At 46.6% G+C, this 12,901-nt stretch overlaps 1 protein-coding gene across 3 annotated transcripts in view; it reads left to right on the top strand.

Moving 5' to 3' along the window:
- The first annotated feature begins 8,384 nt into the window (after positions 1–8,384).
- CACNG2 (calcium voltage-gated channel auxiliary subunit gamma 2) overlaps positions 8,385–12,901 on the top strand; it is a 64,707-nt gene continuing 60,190 nt past the window's right edge. For 2 of the 3 annotated variants that reach the window (XM_034777528.1, XM_034777521.1), the window contains exon 1: positions 8,385–9,811. In XM_034777528.1, coding sequence (XP_034633419.1) covers positions 9,601–9,811 — 211 coding nt within the window. In that variant the 5' untranslated portion in view covers positions 8,385–9,600. The remainder of the gene's footprint in view (positions 9,812–12,901) is intronic. The other variant, XM_034777537.1, reaches the window with a different exon arrangement.

Raw genomic sequence — 12,901 nt, forward strand, 5'->3', positions numbered from 1 at the left:
GGGAAGGGCAGGTGTTTATGGAGGATTCGGTCAGAAGGGTAGGGGCTAGGAGTGGCTATGACAGGTGGATTTCTATGGGGTATTGGTCTGTATGTGGGTGGAGGGATTAGGTACATGTATGGGTGTGAAAGAGCAGGCAGATGGGGTTGTGCAGGGAGGTGTGCAAAGCTGGGTACTCTGGGGTGGAAGCATAAGGAGGATTAGAGACGTGTGGGGTTCATGGCATGTGCTTTGTTTGTGCAACAGTGTGGGGAGGGTTAAATGTGCTGGTGGGAGTGAGGGAAGTGTTCTCCCCGATTGTCTTCACGAGTCCCATGCAATAAATCTGTGTGTGCCTCAGTAAGGATACTCTAGTAATTCTGGCTGGAGTGACTTAGCAGCAGCCTGCCCTCTGTTAGAGCTAATGGGTTACATGCATTGATTTCTTTCCTATTCCTATTGATCAGGCAGTTGCTGAACATACAACACCCACCACAGCATGGAAAGAGGGAGAGAGGTAAAACAGTTCACATCCCAGAAAGCCAGCACTGTGGAGAATTTGCCATGGAAACCCTGTCCATCTCCACTGCCTGTCTCACCCAGAGGAGGGACAGTATTTCCCTGTTGGAAGAAATCCACCCACAAGGTCCAAGAGGTGACATTTAGCAGCATGTAATTAAAAAGGGGTTAGAATGAATACAACACAGAAAGGTCTATTGGGGGAGCAGCGTGTGTGCACTTCGGGAAATTCCAGGACTGAGGGACCATTTAGACCAATTTTTTTTTTTAAATCTCATCCCAAGAAAAGTGGAGAATCCACCAAAGAAAGGAATGTGTGTGTTGCATGTATTTGTTTGTGTGTATTGAGGGGATACTGGCATTAATTTAACTTGGAGACTGAATTCCCCTCTTACTCTGGGAAAAGACAGGACAGGACAGGGCGGGGTTGCTGGAAAGAATCAGGTGGAGGCAAAAAATTCAAGATTTAATGGTCATGGAGAAGAGGGACAATGACTAGGAGAGGACAAGGGAGGTGAAATGAGGGCGAAGATGAGAGGGAGGAGGTGATTAGATAAAGGGAGGAAGACAGTACAGACTTTATCCCATCCAGAAGTCCTAGGTGCTGTTTGTGCACCATAGAACTCATGCATCTGAAGAAGTGAGGTTTTTTACCCATGAAAGCTTATGCCCAAATAAATCTGTTAGACTTTAAGGTGCCACCAGACTCGTTGTTGTTTTCATAATACTCATCTTTTCCTTGGAGATTTATTTTGTTCTGTGATCTGGTAGAACAAACAGCGAATAGAATCCTAAAATCACAGATCAGTGAGGGTTTCAAAAGACCCCACTTAAACTTTGGAGAGCAAGGATGGTCTTGGAGTTAAAGCATGGAAGTTGGGGTTCAGGAGATTGGCAGCTGGTCTGCACGACAAAGTTAGGACGGCTTACCTACATTGCTCAGAGCTATGAAAAATATCATGCCCTGCAATGTAATTAAGTCAACCTAAGCCCCGGGGTAGACACTGTGGGATCGCCAGAAGAATTCAGATGAATTTACTACAGCAACACTTTCTGTCACTGTCTACACTACAGAGCAGCTACAGCACTGCAGCTGTGCCACTGTAACATTTCTAGTGTAGACATGCTCCTAGTTTCAGTTCCAGCTCTGCCAAGGACTTCCTGTGTGACCTTGAGCTAGTCACTTAGAACCTCATCCAAATCCCACTGAAATCAATGGAAAGACTCCCATTGACTTCAATGGGCTTTGCATCAGGCCCCTATCTGCAAAATGTGGATAATAATACTTTATAAAAGTGGTATGAGCATAAATGCATTAATGTGTGTGGGGTACCTAGATACTATGGTGATGGACCTAGTGAGGGAGCAGGTTATCTACACCACTTTCCTTTGCTGAGATACCTAGTTGCCTCTGTCATGGTTCCACTCCTTCCTAACAAATTACCTTTTCCTCTGCCTCTGGAGATGGCTCTTCTTCTGCACCAACATCACTCCGCTATGGAGCCCTACAAGTTTTAATTCTTGACCTCTTTCCTACCCACCTTCTTCTTCCAGGTCATATTGGCCCATGGAGTTACACTACAGACAAATTTGGCCTTTTATATGTATGTTTAATCTTAAGTCACTTTTATGGTTAGACAAGGAGGCTGGGAGTCAGGAATCATGGGTTCTCCCAGCTGTATCAGTGATTCACTGTGTGGTCTTGGCAAAAGCACACTTAACTTTTCTTTCCTCAGCTCACTCATTTGTAAAATGTGTATAACAGTCCCAACCTCATTTAGATGTTGTGAGACTGATGGTTGTAAAACACTGTGAGATCTTCAGATGAAAGACATTAATGAAGTGTTGTTACTTATGGACTGTACATAGCTTTTGATACTGTTACTAACTGCTCTGTTCACCCTCTCTGCTTGTCTCACCCATATCCTTTTATGGCTTTTTTCCTAACCTCCAGCTAAATATCTCAGACTGCAGTGCATCTTTGGATAAAAGGAGCCCTCTTAAGAACTCATCCCCTTCCACAACTCAGATCTCCCTCTTGTCTCCGCTGTCCACTTGGCATCATCCATGATTCTGAATTCTACTTTTCCCACATCTCCTATATCTGTGCTGCTGCCTACTACCATCTCCACATTGCTTATGAATACAACTGCCTCAGCTCCATCACAACTCCAAGTTTACATCTCCTCTCAACTTTGACTGTTGCAACTCCTCCCTCTATGGCTTCCCCGGATCCTTAGATTCCAGCATATGCAGAATATCACTGTCTGCCTTCTCACACCTACCAAAAAGCTCCACTGCATCACCCAGTCCTCAAGCACCTCCTCATCCCTTTCGTAATCTAATTCAGAGTTGCACTCTCTGCTTTTAATGCTCTCCTGTGAACTTGCTTCAGCCCACTTCATCTCTTTCTTTACACTTTCCCCACATGCTTCACTAACAAAGTATGATCCCTTTCTCTCTCCTCCCCAAATCACATCACTTCTGGCGCAAGAACCTTCTTGTCTTCTGCTTCTGCCACCTTAAACAGATTTCCTATATCTTTCTGTTTTATCACTCTCCATTTCATTTCAAATAGCATTCAGATCTCCTTTTTCTCCCATAGCCTATTGCTTTCTCTCCCATTGCTCTGTAGTTGTATTGCATAGTTCTGTTTAAAGCATATAGTAGTACCTTATTGTAGCTCTGTTATAAAAATCTGCGACTGTTGTTAGTCTGTAATGCATTTTTGTATAAAAATGATTCTTTGTATAAAAGATGAACTCTACACTGTATCTCACCCAGCAGCTGCATGCACATTGAAGATTTTGAGTGATTATGTGATTTTGTTTCCTTTGCCTCTTTGCTGTAAATGGTTCCATTTCTCTATCACATCACTACGGATGGTAGAGGAATTATTCAGAATTGTCCAAAGGCATATTACTAGGATAGTGGGAAAGGAAAATTGTGTCTGAATTTCAGGAAAAAGTTGGTAAGAAGCTATATTAGGTCCCGAGCACACTTAATTCCCATTGCAGTCCATGGGAATTTAGGGTGCTTGTCATCGTGCAGGAGTGGGCTCTAGTAAATTGTGGAATAGTCTCCCCGGGGAAGGATCTCCTATTGCTTGTGTAATTTGAAACTATACTGGTCAAAGCTCTAGAAAATGCAATGAAGGGAACAATCCTTTGCTGATGTAGGGAATTGCCTAGATGACCTGGTAGGTCTCTTCTGTCTCTGACTTCTATGATTCTTCTAATATCAATATAATTAGAAACATAATTCTGTTGTTTCAACTGCATTGTTCTTGTTTCAGTTTAAATCTATGTTTTGAGTTTGTTTGGTTTTGGGGGAGAGGGGATGGTTCTGTTTTGTTGTTGTTTTTTCTGGTCCTCTAGTTATATACTGTGGTCCCAGTTGTGCAACACTTACAATGGTTAGCACTTAGCCAAGTAGTCCCATTGGAGTCAAATGCTCACTTGTATGAACAGGGCCCAGATCCCATTGAAATCAGTAGAAGTTAGGTACCTAAATACCTTTGAGGATCTGGGCCTAAGCTCCTTGGGGTGGGGCCTGTCTTTTGTTCTGTATGTATAGCACCTAGCATGATGGGGTCCTAGTCCATAAGTAGGGCTGCTAGGGCTTGTCATACAAATAATAAGGGTTGTACAACTGGGCCCTAAAAAACAATCATAGCACCAGACTATCTTTCTCGCTCCTCATTAAACCACCCCTTTCTGTAATGAGAGCCTAATTTGCAGAGGTGCTGACAGCTGCAGCTCCCATTGACTTCATCTGGAGCTAGAAGTGCTCAGCATTTCTAAAGCGCAGAAGTAAAATTTTCAAAAGCACCAAGTGATATAGGCACTTAAGTCTCATTGAAAGTCAATGACATTTAAGGCTCCTAAGTGACTATAATTTTTGAAAATATGACTTAGGCTACAAAGTCATTTTAGGTGCTTTTTAAATTTTACCTAATTTCCCTAATATTCCAGAATCATATCCCCATGGATTTTCAGTGTTGTTGTAACCAAGTTGGTCCCAGGATATGAGAGAGACAAGGTGGGTGAAATAATGTCTCTTATAGGCCAGCTGCTCTTGGTGGAAGAGACAAGCTTTCAAGCTTCACTGAGTCCTTCTTCAGATCTGGAAAAGGTAGCCAGAGTGTCACAGCTGAGTACAAGGTGGGACAGATTGTTAAGCATGAGGGGTTGCAAGAAACCACTTCAAATGAAGTAGACAATTAAAACCCCTCCAATTATAGGACAAAGAAGGTTTACTAGGTTACAAAATGTTGTAATGAGTCATAAAACCAGAGTCTGTGTTGCAACCATGATTTTTAGTGTCTAGCAGAGTTATAAATTTAAGTTCCCTAGCTCATTTTTTGAAGGCATGTGGGTTTCCTTTGAGGACGAGGACTGATATGTCAGATATAGAGTGATAGCTTTGTGAAAAGTGTTCTTCCACAGGTGATAGGGTGTTTTTTCTCTTTTATCATTTTTCTGTGTGAGTTCATTTGAGAGCATAGTGATTGGCTGGCTTCACCCACATAGCTGTTGTTGGGGCATTTGATGCACAGGATGAGGTACAGCACATGTTGTGATAGGCATGCGTAGGATCCATGGATCTTAAAAGGTGTGTTGTGGAGGGTATTGATCATTGTATCAGTAGAGATATATCCGCAGGTTTTGCATCTGTTGTTCTGGCAGGGTCTGGTGCTGCTTTGAGTTAGTGTGTCCTGGCCTGAGGGGAGCTTACTTCTGACGATGAGCTTGGAGAGGCTGGGGGGTTGTTTGAAGGCTAGAAGAGAGGGTTCAGTAAAGATTTCTTTCAGGATGTGGTCCCCATCAAACATGGATTGTAACTGTTTGATGATGCCCTGTATAGGTTCCAGTGTGGGATGGTAGTGACACATAGGGGGTGTGATCAGTGGGGTTTTCCCCCATATTGAAGCAGGTTCTCTCAGGGTATCTGCATGGCCTGTTCCATTACACAGTCTACTCTGATGGAGTGTCCTTGCTTGGTGAAGGCAGGTTTAAGTGTGTTAAGTGTGTAGGACTTTCTCCTCTGAGCATATCCTGTGGTATCTGAGTGCCCCAGGGATTATGTGTTAAACTACACCTTTAACTTTAGTCATCTTTCTTCATCAGAGCTCCTGCCTCAGAGCCCTTTGTACAGCCAGCTGCTCTGTTCTCTCCTACCTCCTGTACAGAGCGATTGAGGATTCTGGGTGTAACTGAACAGTTCATGATGGGCTGAGATCCCCAGAGGAGAAAGGAATTAAAAATGAATGCACTGACAGAGAGGAAATGGGTCAGAGCCACCACCATCCTCCCTCTCCTAGAACCTCTCCCTGTCACAGTAATGGAACCACCTTGGGGGAAGGGAAAAAACCTCTTTGATAATCCCACCAACACTAGTTCCTAAGTAGTCTTAGTCTTGGAGCTTCAAGCCCCCCAGGACTTTCCTCACAGTTATAGCCCCTCTCCAAAGATCCCTTTCTGGCAGACGCAATCTCTCTGGAGGGATCCCTCTCCTGTATAATTCTAGTGACTCCCCTGGACTCAAGGTTGGAGGAAGGGGTCTCTGAGGCTATTGGCCTTTCCAGTATCTATTTAGTAATAGAACAAGAGAAAACCAAGGGGGAGGGGAACAGCCCCATCCATCCCCTGCTGAAGACAGTGCAGAAAAAGCATCCGGGGGGGGGGGGTGGTACCACCTGTAGCCAGCAAAACACGCTCTTTGCTCGGGGGAACCCCCCTTTGTGCAGAAAGAAACCCCCAATTCCCCTCCCCCCAGTAGGGAGAGAGCAGGGTCACCAGTTCCGTCGCTGAGACTAAGAACTGAGCAGAGAACACTCTCTGGCTCGCCTCCTTCGCTTTACGGTGTCATTCCCAACCTCCAACAAGCAAACCCAACACGCCCTGGTTAACACATCCCACATCAAGCACGTGTGTTCCAGACAGATGCCCGCTGCGCCCAGCTGTGCGTGGAACCGCTGCAGCCCATGCCGCGTGTTAGGCACGGGACCGATCCGGGCAGGCTGGGGAGGGGGGGTCTCACTGGACAGGCGAAGGGGTCCAAAACGAAGTCATGAAACCACACTCGGTCCTCCGATCCTCCCCCTCGCCCCCGCCAGGAGGAACGGCGGCTGCTGCGGAACAGAGCAACTGCTGCTATGGCCAGACATCAGCATTCAGTTGTTGACAAACAAAACCTCCTGAGGGTGTTTGCCATTTTACTCCGTCTTGGGTTACAGTTCTGTGCTCTGAGGGGCAGGGCCAGGTGGGAATTCGGGGGCGAGACAGCGAGAGCTGCTCTGCTGTGGCTGGGTTAGCAATTTACAGGAATAAATAGAATTGGGGCGGGGTGGGATCATAAAGACTCTTGGAGTAGGGCTGGGAAAAGCTGGGGTTTGGGCGTTCTCCTGCCCAGCCCGAAGGAGCTTGCCCTGCACACGTTTTGTTGTGCTGCGAGACACTAGCTTTTTGGTAGGGAAAGTGGGAGTCTCCTGGTCCCACCCATACCCCAATGTAGCCACGTGGCTGCCCCGTCAATAAACTTTGTTTCCCTGCTTGGCCAGGCTGTTTAGTGCACTGAAAGTCGTTTGTAGACTTTCCTGGGTTTAAATGTGCTTATTGGGACCAAGAAGACAATTAGAGGTCGTGGGCAAGGAAGCCACACTGTTAAGAGGGAAAGAAGAAAAAGAAAAAAAGCAGACGACAAAGGAAGAGAGAATGTGTAATCTTCACACTACAGCAAACCTGTCATTGCCCGTGTGGGCAGAAATGGTTAGTCTAGAAAATTAGGCTAAAACCCAGGTAGTTTGGTAATTGACTTGCAAAGCTGAGAAGCGGGTGTTTTATTGTAGGTCAGTCAATTCGATAGCAGAAGGCAACCTTTAGAGATGAATTTATACCTGGTGCAAAGTGGTTTGTAATTCACCTTTTTTTTTTTTTTTTTTTTTACAAACTCTTTAGCGTTCAGCAGACCTCTGAGAGTTTGTCTTCTAAGCATGAGCTCAGCGGGGAAGGGGGGGCAGGGGGGAGTTATGAAATTGCAACGTGTCTCAAACGCTCCAACTGATTCAACTTCCCTGCATCCCCCTCTGGCAGAAAAACAGTGAACCCAAAGCAGCCCTTCTGGTCTCTTGTTCTCTGAACTATGAAGCTGATCAGAGATAAATTAAATCTGTAGCATCAGGAATTAGATGAAGTCATTTTTCTCTTTACTGGCGTTAGATTAAAGAACAGCTACACATGTAGAATGACGAGCGAGGTGAATAATGTAATTAACCGAGTGTAATGATACTGCTCGGAAAGGGAGAGAGGATTATGACATGATTTGATGTCAGCAATGTACAATGTTATAGACATGATTTCGGATTCGGTACTAACGAGTTATGTCTGACACAGGAAACTTTAAATACAATTAACTATTCCGACTTTGATTCGAATGGATTCAATCAACGCTCTTTTCGGTTTCAAGTGTAGACATGAAAGGAGCATTATTTTTTGAGCGGAGAGAATTCAATTTGCAGCAACTCTTTTTTAAAAAAAAACCTTTTCATTACTAATCTTTTCAAAATGTCTGCTTGTTGGAGCAGCATTTGGGATTTCAAGGAAAGCTACAAAGAGAGAGAAAGACACCCAGAGATTCATACACTATTGGATAGGAAGAGACAAAGAAATGAGAGGAGAGGGGGGGGAAACCCCACTATGTAACTTGTAGCCAGCCCGAGAATAATGGAGATCAAGTGCTTTTTAAAATATATATATATATATATATTTATTTTTAATTACCCTTCCACGTTACATTTCCCCCGTCTCCCGGGAAGAGAAACGGCTGATTGAAGTTTTGTGCTGGTCTAATTGTGATGTGAGGGTTGTATTTGGAGCTCTGGGCACGTATAGCTGGAATGCGAAGGAGGCTGGGCTGAGAGCGAGCGAGCGAGATCCAGCTACGCCTTTCTCTCAGCTCCTGAAGCCTAGGGGAGTTATCGTTTCAGGGTTTGGAAGAAGAGGGGTAAAAACAGGAAAGGACAAGTGGGAAGGCTAATCAACCCCCTCCCCAGCCCTCCCTGCTCCTCCGAGCAGAGCAGGGTCACTCGCATTTGTAGACGCTGGGGGAAAGAGGATATAGGAAGACGAAGCGCTTGCCCCCCAGTTTCCCGTCAGCATCCCGGGCAAGAGGCACAGGAGCTGTTCTTCAGCACCGCGGAGAAATCGGTGCAGGGGAGCTGTCCAGATCAGCACCACCACGTTAATGCAGTAGGTGGGAAAGGAACTAACAAGGGAAGAGAGACAGAGGCAGCAAATCCTGCAGCAAGGCACCGGTTCCCTTCTTTTCAGAAGCTTTGCCAAGAGGAGGAGGGAAATCCGTCTCGAGTCTCTGGGAGAAACCCCCCCTCCCTTGCCCACTTTACCAACAACAACAACTGCTGCTGCTGCTGTGGGGAAAGCCATGGAAGGCAAGACCTCAGCACCTGTGCCGCTGAAATCAAGGGCTCACAGTATATTGGGAAGTCTGGTTTGGTGGTAGGAAAAAAGAAAGGACGAAAAGGAAGGAAGAATTTGAACCCCCCCAAAAAGCCAACCCCCCAAATCCCAGGAAGATCACCGAGAACAAAAAGGATTTTCATGGCGCAGGCTGCAGAGCTAAGCAAGACGCCTGAAGGTTGCATCTCTGCTCTTACAATCTCTAACTGTCTAGGTCCAGAGAATGAGAGATTGTGCTGAGGATGCCGCTGCTCCCCTGTTCACTGTGGAAGCCATCTCCAAATTAGCCATTACATATGGAAACTGGAGACCAGAATTTTAGAAAAAGGGATTAAGGCATCTCATTTTGGGGGGGGTTCTCGCTTTAGTCTTTTTTGTTCTTTTCTTTTGCTTTTCTTTTTCTTTCTTTTTTATATTGCAACCGGAACGTTTCTGATTTAAAAGGCAAGCCTCTTCCCGTGTGGTCTTTATAATTTACACTGTTTTCCGTGGGCTTTCTTACCTCCCTTTTTGATATCTCTCTCTCTATATATACACCCATTATATTAGTAGTGGAATTATTATTTTATTAACACATACACCCCAAGAATCAGAAGGCGGTTGGGTATTTGTATAATGAAGAATTATGGGGCTCTTTGACAGAGGTGTTCAGATGCTTTTAACCACCGTTGGTGCTTTCGCTGCCTTCAGCCTGATGACCATAGCTGTGGGGACCGACTACTGGCTTTACTCCAGAGGGGTTTGCAAGACTAAAAGTGTCAGTGAGAACGAAACCAGCAAAAAGAACGAGGAAGTCATGACCCATTCTGGATTATGGAGAACCTGCTGCCTGGAAGGTATTTGATTCCGGATCTCCTCACCCCTCCCCAAAATAAATCTCTCCACATTCCACCATTTTCTCACTTCCACCATGGAACAAGGGTGGTTGGGTTAGTTGCTGAGGAAAGAAAAGGCAATAAGAGGGGTAAAATATGCTTTCTAATATGTTCCTTTATCCTTTCCTTTTTTCCCCTTCCAAAAAACCCCCTCCTAATTGGAGTAATCTATGCATTGTGTAAACATCCAGAGACCCAGTTAAAAGCAATTGTGTGATCCGCCTCTTTCCGGATCATTATTGCCTGGGAAAGCAAGCGAAATGCTACATAACTGGTGCACGGTTGGCTATAATAACAGAGTAAAATAATTGCTCTCCTTTGCAAATTGCTTTGATGATCATAAGTCTGGAAACTGAGAAAAACGGCAAAACACTTCATATGTAAATATCAAGTTCCCTTTATGGGGGGGAACACACCTAACCCCCAATCTTGTTCTGTCTAAGCAGCCTTATTTGGAAAATCCGAATGATTCCAGTCAGCTCAAGCAGAGTTCAAGAGCATTTCGTAATGTCTCTGAGCAACCACACGCTGCTGGGGTGGGTTTGTTTTTGCGGGTTCCCCCACCCCTTCTGAGTGTTTGTTCTCTTTAAAGGGTTACTGCAAAGTCTAAAAATAAATAAGTCTTTGAACAGAAAACCAGCGTAGGTATAATGTGGTGAAACTGAGCAGCAACTCAGCTCCCACCTACAGTGACATGTCTGATGGCCACTGGAGAACCAGCGATGCAGCCAGCCACTGGACTCAGACGTTGGGGGGAGAGAGGGCCGGCAATTTGCTTTTAATTCTGTGTTGTTTAGTATTGCTATTGCTGTATGTGTGCATGGGGTGGTGGTGGGGGTCTTCAAATCACGTCCTGGAAGGAGAGGGCACGGATGCAAATGTCTGGTTTATGGAGACACACACACACACACAGCATTTCCGCGGATCGTAAAATCGGTGTTCAAGACGAGACTCTAAGCAGGAGGGTCGATTGGGGGTGGGGTGGGGACATTCACAGATAATGTGCATGTATGTCCATGTCTCCATGGGTCCACCTTAACCGAATTAGCCTTGATCGCTCTGATGAGGAGGAACGGGAAGTGGATACCGCAGAATTGGTTTTCTAAAACCAGCCCTGGAGGTTTGGGGGTGGGGTGGAGGCGGGGAGGGAATAAACTGTGTTCTGTCCTAACGTCTCTCACCAAAGCAGGCTGTTTGGAAATGGTTGTGGTCCGGGAAGAAGCGCGAATTGTCCCCCCACCCCACCCCACCCCCTCCTCCCCAGTTCTTGGTGCAAACGGTTGAGTGATGGCTGAACATGTTTTGAATAGCTAAGTGACTTCATTGAGCGATGGTCTGTTTGACGCATACTGCATTTGGTGCCCTTTCTCTATCCAAACCGCTGCCTTTTTCACATATTCTGCAGAGGAGCTCTCCGCTGAATACTCGATGCTAGCTCCAAGCCAGAAAATCAATATCAGTAAATTAAGCGGGGAGGTTTTAAACACACACCTTCCACACACAAAAACCAACCCCACCACCCCAGCATGAAGAGCCTCTCAGGCAGCTTTCAGCCGACTCGGGGAACGAGACAGCGACTTCATTAAACATTGATAAGAGCCCTTCATGGGAAAAGCAAAGCAAAGCGAAATGAGTAGGGGAGCTTTGGGGGCAAACAGCCTCTCGGTGAGCTGTGTCCCTAGGCTTGGAGACCTAGCGGGGAGATGAAGGCGAGAGATAAGAGGGGGGAAAGGACATTAATGTAGGGAATATTGTGCATTCCGATTATGTGTCTACCCACAGGCACGTAGCTATGGCTACAATGGGGCGGCGGGGGGGGGGGGAGAGGTTGCATTCCTTCTCCCCCACATTGGACCGGCCCCTAAAGGCACAGGGACTGACATGGCCTCAGCTGGGACCACCCCTAGATTCCAAGCGCTGGAATATTTACATTAAAAGGTCAGAATTGCCCCCCTCTAGCGTAACCAGAGCTGCGGCTATTAGGGGCTTTGTCTTGTATAAGCAACTAACCCCCACCCGGAAAAGCGTCCCGATTTTTCACACTTGCTATCCGGTCCCCCTCCCCCAAGGAGCCATCAGCCCCTTGCACTCCCTTGCTAACGCGCTCCGGGGCTCTCTCCCTCGCTCCGGGAATGAGCTCCAAGGGTTGGGAATAGCAGCCCTGAGATGCAGACAGACAGCTGACTTGCCCCTGCAGGACCCTCTCCCCCTCAGCCTGCTCTGGAAGGGCTCAGCGCCCCCGCAATACCCAGCTCCCCCCTCCCACCCCCCTTTGTTTAATTGCTCTGCCGCCAAGCCGTGTGAACCTTCCGCGGGAGATGAGGCTTCCCATCCCACTACGGGGGAATGCGGAGGCAAGAGGGAGGAGGGTGGAGGGCACAGCTACTGCTCTGCTGCTAATTAACTAGCCCAGCTGCTAAAATCGGCCTCTCCCGAGCAGCAAGGCCAGGTAGAGTTTGCACTAAAACTTTGACGGTGGGCTGGTGAAGGAGTTTTCGCGTGGCAGCACAGCTTGCTGGCCAAGGGTGTGTGCAAGGGGGGGATTTTAGGGCATTAACACTAAGCGGGATTGGCCTTTGTTGCTGGGACAAGTCAGCATTGCCTCATGCTTCCCTGGCACGGGCCTTCCCAGCAGGGATTTCTGTGGGGTTGGATTTCTTTTCATTCCCCTTCCCTAGCTGACCATATTTCAAATCTCTTTGTCAACCTGCTGTCTAATGGTTGCAAATGAAAAGCAACTTTGTGTTTGCATCTCATCTCTCTGGGGTTTTTATTAGTGCGTTTGGCTTCCCTCCCTCCCCCCAGTCCTTTCTGGAGAGAGAATCAGAAACACTTATCTCAGGCACCCTATTTGAAAGCTGGCTGCTTGGGGGCCAGGACCTGTTCCTCCCTTCCCCATAGAGTTCACCAGTGGCCTGTCACCTGGAAGGACAGAAGGCTGAAATCTCACCTGGGGGCTCGGCTAGATGACCCCCTTGCAGTCCCTTCTAACCTCATGATTCTGTGAAGTGCACAATGAGTGGAAATGGCAAAGAGGGCCCTCCACCTGAA

This window comes from Trachemys scripta, chromosome 1 (genome assembly GCF_013100865.1).
Source record: "Trachemys scripta elegans isolate TJP31775 chromosome 1, CAS_Tse_1.0, whole genome shotgun sequence".
Classification (NCBI taxonomy): domain Eukaryota; kingdom Metazoa; phylum Chordata; order Testudines; family Emydidae; genus Trachemys; species Trachemys scripta.